Below are 21,722 nucleotides of genomic sequence, written 5' to 3' on the forward strand. Positions count from 1 at the left end.
GACAACAAATATGCACACTTAGGCATTGAAGGTCACACACCACTTTATGAGAAGCATCCCCAACCCTCAAATCTTTACTAGATGATCTAAGAGACATTGTGGTAACAGGGTTGGATATCCGGAATGAACATAAACATTTTGAAGACACCAACAGTTGTCCCCAACAAACCATGGGTCATCTAAATGGTGATGAGCTATCTGCAGAGAGACCGCCAATTCCACTGAAACATATATGCACATATGTAGCCAATAATGTTTAATTATACAAGCACTTTTAGTTACATATGTGCATACATGTTTCAGTGGACTCCCAATTCAGACCCCATCATATAGTTTTGTAGCCTTATATGTTTGATGAATTTTTAGAAGGATTGGTCCAACAGACATTTTTTTAAGTTCTGAAAGCTCTGTGTCATTAAAAAAGTGGGAACGCATCTAAGAAACTGTTCGCATCCACCATTTCGTTTCCTTTCTATTCCTTAGAACAATTAAGTCTTTTAGGATTTCGCATATCCTTTTTTGGACAGATTTATAAAAGAGATTAAAAAAAGATTACGCTTTTATATTCTTTTGAGTGTGACTTCAATACACTTTATTTTATTTGCTAGTGAATAAATTGATTTTTTTCTTGCCTCTCTCTCTCTCTCTCTCTATACATATATATATATATATATATATATATATATATAGGGATTTATTTGTTTTTATCAATCAATGGGGTAATGTAGGGGGCGGAATGTTGATTTTCATTTGAGATGTGGGTGGAGTAGTTTGTGATGCATGGGGTGCTGATTGAGTTAGGTTTGCGTGAATTAGATTTTGGTATTTTCGAGGACTCAAGTGAGGTCATCTGTTTCTCCATATTTAGGATAAAAGAACTAAGTAGAGTAGGTTTTTGTGTGGGGAGAAACTGGTTAACCGGGAAAAGACTCCAGAAACAGATTGCTGTTTTTTTTTCAGTAATTCTCTCTTCATCTAAGTTTACTTTTAGTTTCAAGTGTTCTTAAATTTCTTCGCCCAGGTCTTTACTTTAATTTTTTCTTCCTTAGTGAAGGTTTAATTTTTTAGATTAGATTTTTATTTTGGAGAGGGGAGACTCGATGGAGGAGTTGCAAGCTCTATATTCATCAGGGCTTATTGTCTTTTGGGGGGCTTGATGCCAAGTCTTCTGTGGAGTTGATGAGAACCAAGTACTAAGTTTAGTCAACTTTAGGATCCAGATGTGCTAAAACTTTATTTTTGGGTTTAGTTGGGATAGATACAGAAAAATGAGGTAAAGGTAAAATTTCTTATAATCATATGGACATAGGGGGTTTAACTAGAGATGGGGTTTTCTTGAAATAGTTGACTAGACTAATAAGATATGAAATGGTAAGATGCCCCACTTTGCAACAAATACAATTAGTAATTTCTTGCCCCTGGCATCTATGTAATAGTGGATCTTACAAAAGTTATAATATTTCAAATGATCCTAAAACAACCCATACATTAGGTCAATTCCAGTAATAGTCCAATATTTCAGAAAGAAACAGCAAGATATCCACCTAAGTACTCAAATATAGATATCGTCCTCCTTCTTCCTAAATATTCCATATAAGGTATGGAATTCGGGTGCTAAATTCTCTCCACTGTATGACCCATATTTTCACAAGAATAAGTTCTCTCTACTTCTGTAAATTTTTTTAAATGATTGAACCACACACTTCATGAGCATATGGTTTGTCTCTTCTTTTTACTTAAATCAAATTTCTGGGTTAACACTTGATCTTTATGTGGAATGAATATTCTATTAAAGGTTTTCTTTTGCATCTGAAGAAGTAGGTTAGTAATAAAATTGAGAACATCATTTCCCTCTCCTCAATTGACCATTTAAATATGCTATAATATACCTTTCTTGTGGTCTGTTGATCTTACTAATTCATCTTGTCTGGTAGGGTATCCAGTTTCTGTCTATTTTTTTATTTTACTTTTGTTAGCTTGGGATTAACACTTGATTCTGTTGCAATTTAAATTTATATCCAAGGGCTCTTTTAAGAATAGACACTGTTCCCTTTATGACTGCTATCTGTATTTCCTTACAGCTTGGTCTTCCAGGAATTGCTTCTAAGAATTTTTGAAGGTTCTTTTTTATTAGGCCAGTTGCTCCTATCACAACCGGTATGATGTTTATTTCTTTCAGAGACCATATCATTTTTAGATCATTTTTTTAGGTCCTGATATTTTTTTATCTTTTCCCGTTCTGCTCTATTAAGGCCAAAGTTATTTGGAACTGTGACGTCGATAATGAGTGCAGTTCTTTCTTTATGGCTTGTTCCATATTACTATATCTGGCTTGATGGCCTTGTCTTTTATGTATCTGCCCACCTGTATGTCTTTGTCGTAAAACACTGTCACTTTTCCATTTGATGTTATCGGTGGTGGTTCATGTTCCCAGATGTTCGACGACCTATCTAGTTGCATCTCTCCACAGATCTTGCAGTGTGCTCGCATATGTGGTAGTGATATTCTTAACAAATTCTGGTCCACAAATAACACAAGAAGTATAGAGTAGTTGTGTACCTGTTAAAAGGACAGTCAAAAGTTTTGGAAATTGGATATTGTCCATTTATTGACCTAAGATCTTTTTAAAATTCTGATTGTGAGTGCAAGGGGTTGGTCAAAATTTTTCTCCTACTAAATTCCAGTACAAGAGTTTATCTTGTCTGGAGGAGTATCCCGTTTCTCTTTAGCATGTTTTCGCATATGTCGTTTTAAGTGATCATTCTTAGCAAATGCTGATCCACAAATATGACAAGAATAAGGTTTTTCTCCTGTGTGTGTTCGCATGTGGTGTTTTCGAGTCGATATATTTGAAAATCTAGAACCACACACCTCGCAAGGATACGGTTTTTCTCCCGTATGGGTTCTCATATGTCGTTTTAAATAAACACTCAGTGAGAATGCAGATCCACATATTTCACAAGAAAAAGGTTTTTCTTCACTGTGTGTACACATGTGTCTTTTAAGAAAATATTTATCTGAAAATGCTGAACCACACACTTTACAAGAATGTGCTTTTTCTCCAGAATGTCGACGCATGTGTGACTGCAAATTGTATTTCTGTGCAAACGATGTCCCACACATTTCACAATTAAAAGGTTTCTCTCCAGTGTGTTTTCGCATATGTGATTTTAAAGTATCTTTCTTAGCAAACGCTGATCCACAAACATGACAAGCAAAAGGTCTCTCTCCAGTATGTGTTCGCATATGTGATCTTAATTGAACTTTCTTAGCAAAAGCTGATCCACAAATTACACAAGAATGTGGTTTCTCTCCCGTGTGTGTTCGCATATGTGCTGTTAAATAAACACTCAGTGAAAATGCTGAGCCACAAATCTCACAAGGAAAAAGTTTCTCTTCAGTGTGAATTCGACTGTGCTTTCTTTGATTGGATTTATCTGAAAATCTAGAACCACACACTTCACAAGAATATGGTTTTTCACCAGTATGTGTCCGTATATGTGATTTTAAAGAACTACTCGTCGTAAAGGCTGAACCACAAATCACACAAGAATGTGGTTTTTCTCCAGTGTGTGTTCGCATATGAATTTTTAGAATGGAATTCTTTGAAAATGCTGCACCACACACTTCACAAGAATGTGGCTTCTCTTCAATGATAGAGTCCATGTTGTGTTTTAAATTAAAACTGATATAAAAATGGTGATTCAAAGGCTTCACAAAACAAATTGCTTCTTTCAATATTTGCTTGTATTTTTCTTGTGGAATATGAACTCATTCCAAAATTTACATACTTTGTAAGATTTTATTTTAAAATGCCATTTTCCTTGAAACATACTTTCAAGATTTTTAAAAAATGCTGCACCACACACTTCACAAGAATGTGGTTTCTCTTCAATGATTTTTTCCATGTCGAGTTTACAATTAAAACTAGTTTAAATATCTCTTTGCATGTATGCGTCTAATATTTGTGAAAACTTTAGAGTAAAAGGAAATCACGTTAGAAATGGGAAGCACATTTGAGATCACGATAGAAACAGGAAGCATGTTCGAGATCCCGTGGATGTCATTTGGGAGGAGGATCCCACAAGAGACGTCAAATCCATAATGAGAGAATGAGGTTACATGTTGGTTCCCAGACAACCAATACAATCCATAAACTTCAGAAGTAGAAAATATATTTTGATTTATTTACTTGTAGGATGATGAATCTGACTGGCTCCTGTGAATGAGAAAGTATTAAGCAAATACTATATTACAATTATTTACATGAAATGCAAAATCACATGGACGACTTTACAATCCATAAACTTCAGAAGTAGAAAATATATATCAATTTACTCACAGGATGATGAATTTGACTCGAATCTGTGAATGAAAACAATAGGTTGACATGGTTTAATAAAACAAAGGTGAAAAGTATACACATTTACATTTATTTTAAAAATATGGTTAGTTTGTTGGTTGTTTTTGTTTTACAGCATATCAACCCTTTTCAGGTTATTTAATGCCGAATCAAGTGATTTTGAAGAAAAATTTTTAATAGAATATTTGTTGGTTTTTTTTCAAGTCAGTTTCTATTTAACCCATAGTCAGAGTGGAGCTGGAAGCAATGGCAATTAAAGGGTGTCTCCACACTCCCCAAAACCCGTAAGCTGGAACCTCATCATTGGATATAGTTTAAGGTCATATCCAGGACCTAAAAATATGGGGGATGCTGTTGCGTGTAATGGGATGATATATTTTCCATATTTGATATGAAGAAATTAAGATTTATTACCCTAATAATATATTAAAAATAAAATATAACAATAATTATTAATATAATTAATAATTCTAATGATAATATTAATTATCCAAGTAATAACATAATAAAAATAAAATAAAATAAAATAATTATTAATATAATACTTATAACAAAATAACAATACTTAAAATATTATATAATAATATAAAATAATAGAGATAATAAATTACTAAATTAAAAGGGGAAAACAATAAAAGATTATATAAAATAATATAAAAAGTATTACTTAAGAATTTGAATATAAAACGTTCAAATTAGCGTCTCTGGAGACTTTCAAAAGATAGAACAAAAGTTATTCTTTTTTGTTCTTTCTGGAACCGTCTTTAACGATTGCTATAAATAGTGAATAATCATATATTTTAACTCAGTTATAACACGGTGTTGGGACACAAACTAGGAGTGACCAATCTTATAACTCTGACTGAAAGAAAAACAAGAAAGCTCGAGTCATTAAAATAACCGATGAACCAAACAAGTTACAGAGAAGAAATTTTTTTCCTCATCAAACTGGTAAATATAAATTTTTCTGAATTATATTGAACCAAAGCGCATGTATGCCGAAAAGATCAAAAAACAAACATTACTTAAAAACTTTTTCATCTATCAAAAGGGAAATAATCAGAAAACAGAGTTATCTCCCTTAACACTATAGATTATAAACAATTTTGCTTTTCTCTCTTTGTTAATAAAAATTTGTTTTACTTTTCAAAATATCTTTTTTTTACTCTTATTTTTTATTTAATTTATGTTTGCGGGTTTCCGATACCCCTAGACTACAGGAAATTGTAACATTGCGTACATATATGTAAGTGTGAAAGAACCTTTTTTTTTAACATGGGGGCCACCACTTATCAAGGCCAGGGGGCCACTCAGGGATAAGGGTTATTGCGTGTACAGTAATCAATGAGATAGTATTGTAGTAATCATTAGTATTGGCGGTTTTGATAGAGTGTCTTACTTAAGGGGGCGGCTTGTCAGGAATTTGTTTATGTTGGATTTGAAGACATCCAAGTTGTAGTCAGGTGGGAAACAGGCGAACGGAAGAGAGTTCCACAATCGTGCACTTCTGAGAAAGAAGCTCTGCTCATGGAATCTACGTTTGGATTTAGGCACAGATAAAGAGTGGGGAAACTTATTGACAGTAGTTTCAGCCAGACGGGTGTTTCTCATCAGAAAGGTACGCGATTATTAAAAGAACTAAAAAAAATAAGAGTAATATTTATTAATGTGTATTACACAAAGTCAGACCAACAGTCGTATTGCCAGTTTCAAATCTTAAGGTTTGCATTGTTTGGATTTTAAACAGTTGGTACTGATGTAGTTCCAATGTGCTATATGATTTCTAAAATTTAAACAGCTGGTTAGATTGTTAGCAGCAGGTTAGCTTAGCGAACAATATGCCATGACTAAACAGGTCCGTTTTTTCTGGTATGCATGGTCGCTCATGGAAGAGCAGTGTGCGGTGGATGGGTAACTGTTGAGAAAAGATTTTCTCATTTTCTATTTATTTGTTTGTACACCATGACAAGTTCTTCTCAAAAGCTCTTCTTAAAAGTTTTTTTATAAAATGCCGTAAAATGTTCCTTTAATTCAACAGCTGTTTAGTGAATATCACGGGTAAAATTAATATAAATTTTATTTATCTCAATATTTTTATATTCTAGCAAGAAAAAAAAAGTTTTTTTTATAAAATGTCATAAAACCTTCCTTTAATTCAACAGCTGTTTAGTGAATATCACGGGTAAAATTAATATAAATTTTATTTATCTCAATATTTTTATATTTTAGCAAGAAAAAAAAAGTTTTTTTTATAAAATGTCATAAAACCTTCCTTTAATTCAACAGCTGTTTAGTGAATATCACGGGTAAAATTAATATAAATTTTATTTATCTCAATATTTTTATATTTTAGCAAGAAAAAAAATGACACGATTGAATTGAGTTTTCAGTTTTAGTTTTTTACAAATTCATTCTGCTGAAGCCATCTCAGACATTATCTCCTTCCATCAGAGAGGGACTCAATTTATATCAGAACTTGGTAAAATGGCACAGGTATATAAATAAAAGTAAAATTGGCACAAACCCAGAACAATTTGGTTTAGGAGAGGCAGGACTAAGCTCCTTCTACTCTAGTTTTGAATAGGGGCCAAACCCCCTGCTTGATGTTTCAAATAAATATTTACATTAGCAAGTAGGTTTCAAGCAAATAATATTGATTTTAAAAGCAAATGATATTGATTTAAAAAATTTCTTGGGGTATAGGTTTCCGTCCCTATGATTTTAGAAATAATATCGCTTTAAAGCACAAGTCTCTGCATATTAAATAGAATTTAATTTTGTTCTAAATACAAGCTAAGCTCCCTCCGTAATATTGAACAATAAACTTGAAGTTTATTTTTTTGCTGTTATATTTTTTTCGAAACAACTCACTACATTGCATCATTGACTGGTAAATAAATAATCTAATATATAAAGTGTAGGTTTCCATATGTATGTATGTGTGTTTCTATGTGAAGTTAAAAAATGATATTTCCTTCATTTGCATCGGATGTATAATATCTGATTTTTTGAATAAAAATCATCAATTCTTTGAGGTAGAAATGGAGTGAAAACTTTTTTAGAGAGGGAGGGGAAGTCGTACAAAGAACTTCCTGAAAATCATGTTTTTATTTTGTTTAGTATTTTTACTATCCGTCAACATTCGTCGATGAAACTTAAACTAAGCCAATTCAGGGAATCTGTAATAATTATCAATTTAAAAAATACATATGTTATCTGTGTTCACTTCCAGTTAACATTATTCAGAAAAGCATTTGTTATAAATAAAATTGGTATTTCCATAAAATGACAAATTGTAGCAAATGTATGATTGAATTTAATTACTATAATAAGTATATCATTATAACTAATATTAGGATTAGATTAGCTTTATTGTATTATGTTTGGCATTTGAACATATGTAACTTTTGTAAAAAAAACATTTTTCCTTTAATTTTAACATGAAATATAACGTTTGTTTTGTTCATATCATTTGGATGCTTCAAACTACTGTTCTTATCTTGGGTGTTATTTTCAATGTTTCTTGCTGTGTATTTTGTCAAACTCGGGGAGGTGCACAAACTTTTGAATCACATTTGGATTCTTCAAAATTCCTACTGACAAATATTTACAAACTTAAAAAGCCCAAAAATTTTTTAAAAAAATCAATAAAAAAAAACAATTAAAAGAAAAAGAAAACATGTCATGTCAAGCAACGATGAAAATAAATCTTTTATAATAAATATCCAAATATTTTTATAACTAGATTTTTTTAATGTACAATAATACATAAAAACATGAATGCCAAATAAATTTAAATCGATGGTAACATAATTGAGATTGTCAGACTGACTTCCTTATCTTGGTTGTTATAGTCACAACGTTTCGGCCGTTTTGTCCTCCGGCCTTCATCAGGTGTTTTGTATCGAACTGGGGAACCGTTTGTTAGGAGTCTCGAACCCAACCCTTTATTATTATTACGGGGGTACCGTGTTCGGACTCCAGCTAGGCTCTGGGACATAGTTGCTGATTCTCTGTTTTGATTGTTACTTTTCACTGCCTTCGTTCAGGATTGAACTCAGCACCTTTGGGTAACTGTAAACTTTGATACAACGTCTAGGACCACTCGGCCATATGTCACTAGGACATATAGGTACCCCCATAATAATAATAAAGGGTTGGGTTCGAGACTCCTAACAAACGGTTCCCCAGTTCGATACAAAACACCTGATGAAGGCCGAAGGGCCAAAACGTTGTGACTATACAACCAAGATGAGGAAGTCAGTCCGACAATCTCAATTAATGAAAACACCTCATCTCAAAAATACAGACAATTAATATACAACAAATAAATTTAAATAAAATTAAGAAAAAAAAAGCTGCTTTTTCAAAAATAAAATCAAGTAATGAATTACAACATATACCAAAAGAAAGCATAAAATGAACAAAAAACTTAGTTTACATCAATGCTTTTTTATTTTCTTTTTTCAATTAACAGTAATTGTTTTCTGTTGTCTAAAAACAAGCAGATAAGAATGTAGCAAGCATATGACATAATAATATTCTCATTAGATAACTTAAGTTAAGCAACATGGTAGCTGGTAAATACCAGATGGGTGACCATTTGGGAATGCCATATACAAGCGACTGAGAACAACTTGTGAATTACATATTTCCATGAAACTTGCTCCTTTGAATGAAGTAAGTTTGACCAGTGCCGGGTGCAGCTTTGGTAAAGTATGGTAGTAAAGCTAGCTAAAGCGGGAGGTTGTGCAAAAACGTGATGTAATTTCCGATCTTCTTCAGGTGTATTTTGTCAAACTCAGGAATCTGCACAGAATTTTAGATGAGAGCCCTTTATTTAATCTGTGAGGTAGCATACTTTTGTTCACCAGTCATGATCAGTTAAAAGTCATAAGTAATTTGCAAGTGTCTTTTTGAGTGTCGCTTGCACAGAGGACCGTTGCATTGTTCCAGACAACTCGGACAACCAAATTGTTCTTTCACATTTACATTTATTCCCGTTGTGACTTTTGTTTTGGGGTTGCATGCCATTCCCTTATCAGGGATTACATGTTACTGTCTTTCCAGCTGAATGCTTCTATAGCTGAACGATTCCCAACTAGCTGAGAACTTGCCTGTCTCATCTACGCATTTCAACTCATTCGCTCAACTCCTGACACTACTCCTAACTCTGATTACATATATTTTCAAACAATCTCATTACGACACTAAAAAGGGTACAATTTACAATTGAACCAAATACTTTCTGCAATATGCCTTGACTCTTTGTGAGTTCATAGCGTTTCATTGTTGTAAAATGTATGGCATAATCACATTGACACACCGGTTCTCATCAGATCACCAAAGTTAAGCAATGTTGAGCCTAGCTAGTACTAGATGGGTGACCATTTGGGAATTCTAGACAGTGAATGTGCTCTCCCGCTCATCTCGGCATTGTTTCCAGTCATCCTGTACCTCAACTTGCCACTGCTATGCAACAATGTTGACTTAGGAGAGGCATGGCCGGAGACTGCACAACTCTTGCCACACAAATTTCATGTGCAGGCACCCTTATAGTGGGTATCCATAGTCTGTCAAGACTGGAGGAAGCCACAATTGTTGTAAAATTTACAATGATGAATATATTTCTTCAAAACAGAAGATAGTTTTAGGTTCTATATTACTGAGGAGAGCATTTTATAACCATCTCAGAAAAATCGATTTTATTTCCTTGAGTACATATTTGAAAATATTCATTTTTAAATATTGTTAGGAAAGGTTGTGGTCAACATCACTTTGTAGTAGGATTAAGGGAGCTTTTGTGAGGGAGTAGGAGTGCTATTGCTACCTTGAGTAAAAATTTTTTACGAGTTGCATCAGAGTAAGGATTGTTGTCTTTATACCTTTTCTCCTTAAAAATATACATATATATAATTTACCTTAAAAACACATATATACACAATTTACCTTAAAAATACACATATACACAATTTACCTTAAAACACGCATATACACAATTTACCTTAAAACACACATATACACAATTTACCTTAAAACACACATATACACAATTTACCTTAAAACACACATATACACAATTTACCTTAAAACACACATATACACAATTTACCTTAAAACACACATATACACAATTTACCTTAAAACACACATATACATAATTTATCTTAAAAACATACATATACATAATTTACCTTAAAACACATGTATACACAATTTACCTTTAAACACATGTATACACAATTTACCTTTAAACACATGTATACACAATTTACCTAAAACACATGTATACACAATTTACCTTAAAACACATGTATACACAATTTACCTTAAAACCTCACATATACACAATTTACCTTAAAACACATGAATACATAATTTCCCTTAAAACACATGTGTACACAATTTACCTTAAAACACATGTATACATTATTTACCTTAAAAAACACATGTATACACAATGTACCTTAAAACATGCATATATATAATTTACCTTAAAACACATGTATACATAATTTACCTTGAAACACACATATACACAATTTACCTTAAAACACATGTATACATAATTTACCTTAAAACACATGTATACACAATTTACCTTAAAACACATGTATACACAATTTACCTTAAAAAAACACGTATACACAATTTACCTTAAAACACATGTATACACAATTTACCTTAAAAACGTATACACAATTTACCTTAAAAACACATGTATACCCAATTTACCTTAAAAACACATGTATAGACAATTTACCTTAAAAACACGCATATACACAATTTACCTTAAAAACACACATATACAATATGTACCTTTAAACACACATATACACAATTTACCTTAAAACACATGTATACACAATTTACTTCAAAATTCACATATACACAATTTACCTTAAAAACACACATATACGTAATTCACCTTAAAACCCATGTATACACAATTTACCTTAAAACCCATGTATACACAATTTACCTTAAAACCCATGTATACACAATTTACCTTAAAAACACATGTATACACAATTTACCTTAAAAACACATGTATACACAATTTACCTTAAAAACACACATATACACAATTTACCTTAAAAACACATGCATATACAATTTACCTTAAAACACATGTATATACAATTTACCTTAAAACACATGTATACACAATTTACCTTAAAACACATGTATACACAATTTACCTTAAAACACATGTATACACAATTTACATAAAAACACACATATACACAATTTACATAAAAACACACATATACACAATTTACATAAAAACACACATATACACAATTTACATAAAAACACACATATACACAATTTACATAAAAACACACATATACACAATTTACCTTAAAAGCACACATATACATAATTTACATAAAAACACATGTATACACAATTTACATAAAAAACACATGTATACACAATTTACCTTAAAACACACACATACATAATTTACCTTAAAACACACATACATAATTTACCTTTAAAATACATATATACACAATTTACCTTAAAACACACATATACACAGTTTACCTTAAAACACACATATACACAGTTTACCTTAAAACACATATACACAGTTTACCTTAAAAACCACATATACACAATTTACCTTAAAACACATATGTACACAATTTACCTTAAAACACACATGTACACAATTTACCTTAAAACACACATGTACACAATTTACCTTAAAACACACACATATACATAATTTACCTTAAAAACACATATACACAATTTACCTTAAAAACACACATACATAATTTACTTTAAAACCTCACATATACACAATTTACCTTAAAACACACACATATACATAATTTACCTTAAAAACACATATACACAATTTACCTTAAAATGAATATGATTAAATGGGTAAAACTTTACAACATAATTAAAAAAATAGATAGTTCGTGCTTTAAAAATTGTCCCCAATTAAGAAAAAATTTGAAAGCAATTAAAAATAAAATAAATCAGGGCACAGTTTGATGTTAGTGTGGGAACTGTACACACAATTATTTGTGATGAACTTAAGATGCAGAAGATTTGCACAAAGTTTTTCTCAAGGGTTCTCCATTCTTGTCAAAGACCATTTGACCACGATGGGCATTAAGACAGTTCCTCACCCTCCCTATAGTCCTTGCTCCTTGTGACTTTTGGTTATTCCCTAAGATCAAGGAAAAACTTACAGCCTGTCAGTATAAGACAATTGAGGAGATGAAAGAGGCTGTGACAAGGGTCAGAGAACTTCATTGGGGTCCTTTAGAAGTTGTTGGAATGGTACGAGTGCATTGCAGCCAGAGGAGATTACTTTGAAGGGAACTAGATTTTCATGTGTGTATTATCAATAAAAATGTTCGTGCTCATACAAAAATGTCTGGAAACTTATTGAAAGCACTTTGTAAATCTGTTTAAATGGATAAAACATAACAAAACAATTGGGAAAATTAATGCCTTAAAATGGTTCCTGTCAAGAAACTTTATTCAGATTACTGAGTTAGAAAGAGTCCCAAATTCAACAAGATACACTTGAAGAAGGTCGGAGGTTACATCGACTGAAACGTTGTGAAATTGACATTCAAGCACAGTAGTCCAAAGAATTCAAATATTACAAATAACGAATCCACGTCTCAAAAGTAATTCATATATTATAGATAACTATGCAGAAACACCACAAAATGAAAAGTAAGAATTAAAAAAAATAAATAAATAAGTAACGTCACAAAAAAAAAGTAACAATTTACAAAAATATATAAATTGAGTAACTTTTTACTTGGTTTCCAACTTAACATTTTTTTCTTTAAGATTACAATGTGCAGAGGTTTTCGGATATGCTGAAAACAAATATTGCATTAAAATGTTCCGCAAATAAGTAGTTTTCCAGATATTAAGCAATGCGATTCCTCCTGCTATAAGTGGTGACCTAGCAGTGTCAGAAACCGATTTCAAGAATGCGTGAAAAAAAAAATTGAATAATTCGACCTCCTATTTTTACAAGCTTATAACTACTTGAAAAATGTAATTAAAACCCTAATGACCAAATTAAAAAAAAAATAACAGGTTTGATAGCAAATTATGCAACATTTGTTTTTTTTTAATCGGCTTTCTTTAAAAAAGATTTGAAGAAAACCAATGGAATTTTTCTTCCTTTGAGTATAAAAAATCGATATAAATTCCAACAAATCGCTTACGTAAAAAAAACAATTCAATGCGTACTTCCATTCTTCATTGTTAAGAATTTATCTATATTTATATTTTAAATTCCATATTATTTCTCCATTTATTTTTTAAATAAAATTTTTTTTAAATGACTATTTGAAAAACGCGCGATCATGGAAGCATTTTTCAAAAAAACAGAAGTAATCTTTCTCCTTGTTTTGAACTATGGATGAACAAAAGGACATAAAAACCACACGTTCGCGTTAGGCATGTAGCCTTGTACCTGGAGAAATATGTGTTCCCATAGTTTAAAAATAGTAAAATTTTACTCCAAGAAATATATAAATGTTTGATTTATTATATTTTCATTCTTTTTTGTCGAGTGAAATTTTTTTTAAATATGTAAAAAAAGAAAATATTGAATGAAATAGAAAAATATTGTTGTTATCGTCCATTACTTACTGGACAATATAAGCAGAACATAGGCTTCCAATAATAATTAAAAAAATCAACATGGTTTTTTAAAAAAATAAAAAAAAGGTTTTACACTTTGGACTAGGTGTATCAGAATTTTTGTAGAAATTTTTGGCACCCCTAACACGAAACTGCAAATATAATATAAAAAAAAACTCGTAATTTCTCTTTTAAAAGTGGGTTGTTTATTTTCTTTATGGATTATACTTCCAAAATAAACTATTAAAGTTGTATAAAACGTAATAGAAATATTATCTTTTTTTATTTTGTTAAAAAACAGTAATGAAATCAATTGCATTTTACGAGTTCAGTATTTTTCAATTTTTAAACTTTAAAAATCTATCAAAAGTTTTTTATTGATTCTATTTTTACGATATTTTCAGGGTCGATGTGAAATGTTATGCTCTTTCCAATAAACCGAATATAATATTTTAGACGAACGGTTTTTTTTATTCACGCCCCCCCTTTTGAAATGTCTATTAAAAAGTAAATAATTAATTTACTCACCAAAGTTGTATATATCACAAATTGAAGATAAAAGATCAATAAATAATATATTCAAATTTAAAACAAAAAAGGAGTGTTTTTTTTTTTAGAAATTTACCTGTAAAATCCGAAGTTTAAAACCCTTTTTTTTTTTTAAATCACATTTTTTTTTATGAAACCTTGGTCCTTGCTACTTTAATTGAAAAAAAAAAAATTAGGGTTTGAATTACATTTTTCGAGTAGTCATAAACTTGGAAAGACAGGGGGTCGAATTATTCAATATTTTTCACGCAGTTTCTGACACACCTTTGAACTTTACAGGTAAATTTCCAAAAAACACTGCTTTTTTTGCTTTAATTTAAAATATATTATTTATTGATCTTTTATCTTCAATTTGTGATATATAAAACTTTGGTACATTAATTAATTATTTAAATTTAAATAGACATTTCATAATGGGGGCAGGATTAAAAAAAAAACGTTTGTCTAAAATATTATAGTCGGTGTATTGGGAAGAGCATAACATTTCACAGTGACCTTGAAAATATCGAAAAAATTGAATCAATAGAAAAATTTTTAAAGTTTAAAAATTGAAAAATATTTAACTCATAAAATTCAATTGATTTCATTACGTAAAAAAAAAGGGCTGCATGGAAGCGCGCTGGCACTTTGTAAACACTGTTTTTTTTTAAATAAAAAATAATATTTCTGTTATTTTTTATACAACTTTAATAGTTTATTTTGGAAGTATATTCCATAAAAAAAAAAATAAACAACCCACTTTTAAAAGAGAAATTACAAGTTTTTTTTTAAATTTTATTTTATTCGCAGTTTCGTGTTAGGGGTGTCAAAGATTTCCCAAAATTTCTGATACACCCAGTGGTGACCATTGTTGTATGTGCTAGTGCTCATATTTTTGTCAAAAATATGCGCGCTTACACATACAACAATGGCACTTATAACAAAGAATTACATTGCTTAATATCCGAAAAATTAGTTATTTGCGGAAAAACTTATGCGATATTCGTTTTCAGCATATGCGAAAACTTATTAAAAAATATTAAAATGGTAAACCAAATAAAAATTTTCCATGAATCGTAATTTAGAAAATATATAATTAAATACAATGCAACAATTTAAATAAAACTTTTTTTTTCAGGTTCTGAAACCAGAGTTTCATTTTGTATTGTTCTCAGCTGTTGTCTTAACTCGTTACAAAATAGTCCGACATGAAAGCCGATCTTGCAAAAGTACTGAAAATTCTATGATGCTTTAAATTATTTATATATATATATATATATATATATATATATATATATATATATAACGACTCGGGTTTGTACATAGATTCGAAAAAGTTGTCAAAAAACAAATATATAACAAATAAATGTTATCAAAGGCAAGATAAGTTACTTTTCTGCCAAACTGGATATATTTTTCGTGTTTTTATTCAATGTAACATGTTTATTCAGCTCGAAAAACATACAGTGTTTACCGATGTATTGGAAAATTCAAGATGACGTCTGATTCTCGCTTTAACACGGTAAGTTTGGGAAAAGGTGTTATAAATAAAAAACTATACAAAATACTATTAAAAACCCGCCGAATATATGTCAACCTATGTCACGGTAACATATATAGAGCGAGTTTTTAACAGTATTTTATCTGGGTTTTTATTTATAACACCTTTTCCCAAACTTACCGTGTTAAAGCGAGAATCAGACGTCATCTTGAATTTTCCAATACATCGGTAAACACTGTATGGTTTTCGAGCTGAATAAACATGTTACATTGAATAAAAACACGAAAAATATATCCAGTTTGGTAGAAAAGTAACTTATCTTGCCTTTGATAACATTTATTTGTTATATATTTGTTTTTTGACAACTTTTTCGAATCTATGTGTACAGTAATACAAACCCAACGACTCTTAGAAAAATTAAACTGAAAAAGAGACTAAACAGTAATACTTACCTTTTGTTTTATAATCTGCTTTCAATGAAAAAGGTATTCTTAAAATGTGACTAGCTTTGAAGGCTGATATCCATTTTCAAAATGACGACGACAAAGAGCAGATTCGCAGAAAATAAAGGAGAAAAAATAAGAAAGAAATTATTTCAGAATATTGACAATCTTTTCAGTAAATACCAGGGATAAAATTAGTATCATTTTATTTATTTCAATATTTGGATAGTTGACAAAGTAAAAGAGCGCCCGATTAATTATCCGCAGTAAACGGTGTTCGGTCAGATTTGGTTCTTGGTATTTTAAACTTCCTGTAAACAAATGAACAAATTGTCATGGAAGAAAATCTTAAACTTTTGTAAAGAATTTTTAGGCGCTTCTACACTATTGGGACGAAATTTCGCCAATCGTAATACTGAATTTCACGTGAAAACAATGGTAACCATGTATTCCTCGTATTTTTTAAGATGATTATATCCGAAAATCAATAAGGTAGAAAATTATTTATTAAAGAAAATAAAAGTAGAATTTGATGAAAACGATCGTAAGACATAGGAGAGTTTAAAAGGGGGGGGGTAATTTTCCGTTTTGATTGAAACAAGATTGCGGCAATTTTTTACCTGTTAACACGATTAAAGTTGTTTTGTTTAATAATTCATTAATATTCAGCTAATTTCAACTGTATAATCGTATAGTTTTATTTATTTCAATATTTGGATAGTTGGCAGAATAAAAGAACGCTCGATTAATTATCCGCAGTAAACGGTGTTCGGTCAGATTTGGTTCTTGGCATTAAAACTTCCTGTTTTTTGGTAAAAATAGAAAACGAGGGGAAAAAAAATGGAACTAATTTTAATTTTTAACAGAAGCATGGGCGACTCTAGATTGGGCCATACCGGTGACAGATGAAAATCTCGATTGTAAGAAATAATGGTACGGTTACCAAACCGGACTTCCTTTTTTATTGTAAACTAAATAAACACGAAACTTTTTACCCATTTTTTTTTTTCGTGTGTGTGTCTATTTTACAAAGTTAAATTTTACATAAAATAATAACATTCTCTTTATTTTTTTTTTAAATAGAATACAATGATTTTTCAATAGTTTAAATCTATTTTAGTATCATAAAAATATATTATTTTATTAATATTTATTTATTTATATTTAATATAATACAATCTTTTTATTTCATTTTTTGTTTTATTCAAATATTTTTAAAGAAAAAAAAATCAACTTTAACAAATATCGCATAAAATATTGCCGAAGTATTTTTTTTAAACTCTGCGACGCCAGGCGAACTAAAATACTTCATGATCTTGAGCACGTGGTACAATGGGGAAATGGGTGGCTGGTTACTTTTAATGCATCTAAAACCAAGCTTCTCTCTTTACATCATCAACATTCTGATCCACATCTGGCATCAATTGAAATGAATAGCTCTCGTCTTCAGGGAGTCTGAAGTTTTGACAAGCTTCTGGGCTTGACCGTTACTCCTGATCTTAAATGGAACACGTACATCAAATCTGTTGCCAAGGCTGCTGGAAAAATGGTGGGATCTTTTTATCGATCCAGTAGATATCTCACTGCTGATGCAATTCTCTATCTATATAAGAGTCAGGTACGTCCAAGGATGGAATACTGTTACCACATCTGGGCAGGAGTTGCTAGAAAGGACTTGTCCTGCCTTGATAGAGTTCAAAATAGACTTCATAGCCTCGTAGGGGATGTCCTTTTCTCTTCCCTGCAACTTCTATCTCACAGAAGAGATGTTGCGAGTTTATCTCTGATGTATCGTTATTTTCATGGAAAGTGTTCGACTGAGCTTCAATGGTCCCCCCTCGCCAAACTTTCACAAGAAACACTTGTCTAGCTGAAAACACTATCAATAATTCCCCCGACTCTTTATCTGTGCCTAAACCTAAACGTAGATTCCATGAACAAAGCTTCTTTCTTAGAACAACTGCACGCGGCGTGCAGTATCAGAATTTTTGACACCCCTAACACGAAACTGCGAATACAATATAAAAATCTCGGAATTTCTCTGTTAAAAGTGGGTTATTTATTTTCTTTATGGATTATACTTCCAAAATAAACTATTACAGTTGTTTTAAAAGTAATAGAAATATTTTTTTTTTTTTAAACAGTAATGAATTTTCCGAACTCAATATTTTTCAATTAAAAATCTATCAAAATTTTTCTATTGATTCTATTTTTACGATATTTTCAGGGTCAATGTGAAATTTTATGTTCTTTCCAATAAACCGAATATAATATTTTAGACAAACGTTTTTTTTTTTTAAATTCACGACCCCCCCCCATCCCAATTTTTAAGTGTCTATTAAAAAGTAAATACTTAATTTAGTAACCCGAAAGTAAATAATTAATTTACTCACAAATTGAAGAGAAAAGGTCGATACATAATATATTCAAATTAAAAAAAAAAAAAGACATAGTGTTCTTTTAGAATTTTACCTGTAAAGTTTGAAGTTTAAAACCTTTTTTTTAAACCACGTTATTTGTTTTTTTCTTTTTTTTTTAATGGAACCTTGGTCCTTTCTCCTTTAATTGAAAAAAAAATTAGGGCTTAAATTACATTTTTCGAGGAGTTATAAGCTTGGAAAGACAGGGGGTCGAATAATTCACGCCTCCCATTTTGTAAATGTCTAATAATAATTAATTTAGACCCCGATAAGTACATAATTATTTACTCACAAATTGAAGGGAAAAGGTCAATACATAATATATTCAAATTTAAAACAAAAAAAAAAACATATTGTTCTTGTAGAATTTTACCTGTAAAGTCCGAAGTTTAAAACCTTTTTAAAAAAAAAAACACGTTTTTTTTTTGTTTGTTTTTTTTAATGAAATCTTGGTCCTTGCTCCTTTAATTGAAAAAAAAATTAGGGCTTGAATTGCATTTTTCGAGGAGTTATAAGCTTGGAAAGATGGGGTGGAATTATTCGCTATTTTCACGAAATGTCTGACACTGCAGTCCGTTTTCCTGCTTTCCGGCTGACTACAATATGGTTGTCTTCAAGTCTAACGTAAATAAGTTCTTGATGAGCCGTTCCATATAAGTTAACAAATTTACCGAATTTTCATTACTAATGATTACTATATTGTCCAATTTCTACTGTACACTCTTTAACCCTTATCCTCGAGTGGTCTCTTGGCCTTGATAATGTGGTGATGCCTGTGTAAAAAAAAAAAAAAAATTGAACGAAGGGTGTTATTTATTTATTTAATTCTTTTGCACGTTTGTGTGTGTTACGTTGGTGCCCGGAAAACTCGTCTCGGGAAAACTCGTCTCCGGAAAACTCGTCCCCTTTCGCTAGGTAGGAAAACTGGTCCCTTATTGAATAAATATCGATTGAAAACACATTTTATGATCGTTCTTGAACGAGATATTGTTTTTTAAAATAGACTATAGCCCCCCCTCTATAATATTTAAAAAAAAATATTTTTACTTGTTCAATGTTTTTTTTTCTTTTTAAATAAAATCGATTTTCTAAGTGTCCGTTTTCTACCTAACTGGCTAAGTTCTTAGTGGTTTCACTTCTTTTAAAGCGTTTATTATGTTCATACAAAGTTAATTACAAATTTTTTTTTGTTCTTATTTTAACGATGTTTTTTTGAGTCATAAAAACAATAATAAAAAAACAAAACTAAAAAATTAAAAAACAGGGAGCGATTCGATTTTTCGTTACTTTTTTGTTTTGTTTTTTTAATTATGATAGTTTTTTGTTGTTCTGTTTTTGTTTTCTCTCATACCAAATGCACTCATGCGTTATTTAAAATTATAATTTTATCAATTATTAACATTTATTGTTGTCCTGTCAAATTTTGCAAAAATTAACTAATAAATTAAAAACGAAATATTTTTTTGGCGCGAGAGATGCCATGTGCTAACAATCTCTCGTTAACTAATTTTTAATTTTTTGAAATTTTTACTTCAAAATTCTAAAATCAATCATTAAGAGAAAAGGTAATCGCTAAATAAATTTATTAATCAATTTTATTGAAAACTCCGCTATCGTTTATCAAGAATCTTTTTTTATTTCATTTTTTTTTTTTTGGTTGTTTTTCGGAGGGAGATATAGTTTTTACCCCCCCCCCACTCTCTCTCTCTAAATTATATTTTAAAAAATATTAAAATTTATTATTTTCTTTTTAAAACCAAATCTCCCTCAGTAATTTCTTTAATTTTCTATTTTTTTTTAGCGATTATCAAGACCCCTAAGATGTGATATACCGGACATTATTTCTCGTTCTCACGTAACACTCGACATGTTTTTTGTTTGTTTTCTGTTTTTTTTTTCTTTACCGAATAAACGATTCCAAATAAATTAAACAACATAGTCGGCGAGGTAGAAAAATCGATTTCACCCTTTTATAAACAACAGTAAATAAATAAATTCTTTTTATATTAATATAAAAAAAAAATGCGGTTTCGTTTATGAACATAATAAACTAGGCACCGCCAAAAATGGCCGCAAAATCAAGTTGTTGTTGTTTTTTTAAAACTAAATTACATTTATTAAAATCCATTATTTCTGAGTAACTTTTTTTTCCAGAAAGATAAAATCCTGAATTTTATCATATAGAAAACAGAATAATGTAAAACTTTTTCTACTATTTTTAATTCAATTTTAAATGTTAAATTTTCCCAAAAAGTTAACAATTGACATTTTTTGTCTTGCACAAATAACGTACTTAAATATTAAAAAAAAAAAGGGGGGTTTGAAATAATTTATTTATTTATTTATTGTCTAACTAAGATTTAGGATGATTTTCTAAGAGAATATGCAAAAATATTATAATATAAGTACCTGAATTTCAAATAATTCCACTTATTCATATAGGTAACCAGATATTTAGCGTCGACGTAGAGTTCAGATCGACTCTGTTTACGTTTTCTTTTGATAAGAAGAAAACTATGGAAGACCAAACAGGCCAAAAAAACTTATTTTCCAGTGACGAAAATTTCAATGTATTATTAAGCTTAGGCTGGCCAGTACCAGATGGGTGACCATTTGTATGAGTTTGGTTTTTAATGTGTATGTGTGTGGGGGCCATGCTCCCCAAAATGGGGGGGGGGCAATTTAAAGCAGAATAAAAAAAATTATTTCAGCGCGTTTGGTCCACCGTAGTCGAAAGGCGGCAAACGTTTTCAAACGAGATCGAAAATAATGATGCTATTTTTAACACAAAGAGCACAATATTTATCGAATTTTTTTTTTGTATCGAT

At 30.5% G+C, this 21,722-nt stretch overlaps 1 protein-coding gene across 1 annotated transcript in view; it reads right to left on the reverse strand.

Annotated features, from left to right (window-relative positions):
• LOC145263299 (uncharacterized) overlaps positions 1–16,887 on the reverse strand; it is a 44,492-nt gene extending 27,605 nt beyond the window's left edge. The window contains exons 1-3 of the mRNA XM_080120379.1: positions 16,484–16,887; positions 4,343–4,365; positions 2,686–4,219 (exon numbers count right to left, since the gene is read on the reverse strand). Of these exons, the coding sequence (XP_079976505.1) occupies positions 2,686–3,666 (981 nt within the window). The 5' untranslated portion in view covers positions 3,667–4,219; positions 4,343–4,365; positions 16,484–16,887. The remainder of the gene's footprint in view (positions 1–2,685; positions 4,220–4,342; positions 4,366–16,483) is intronic.
• Positions 16,888–21,722: the final 4,835 nt, after the last annotated feature.

The sequence above is a fragment of the Euprymna scolopes genome, chromosome 38, assembly GCF_053919585.1.
Source record: "Euprymna scolopes isolate OS-2025 chromosome 38, ASM5391958v1, whole genome shotgun sequence".
NCBI classification, from domain to species: Eukaryota; Metazoa; Mollusca; class Cephalopoda; order Sepiida; family Sepiolidae; genus Euprymna; species Euprymna scolopes.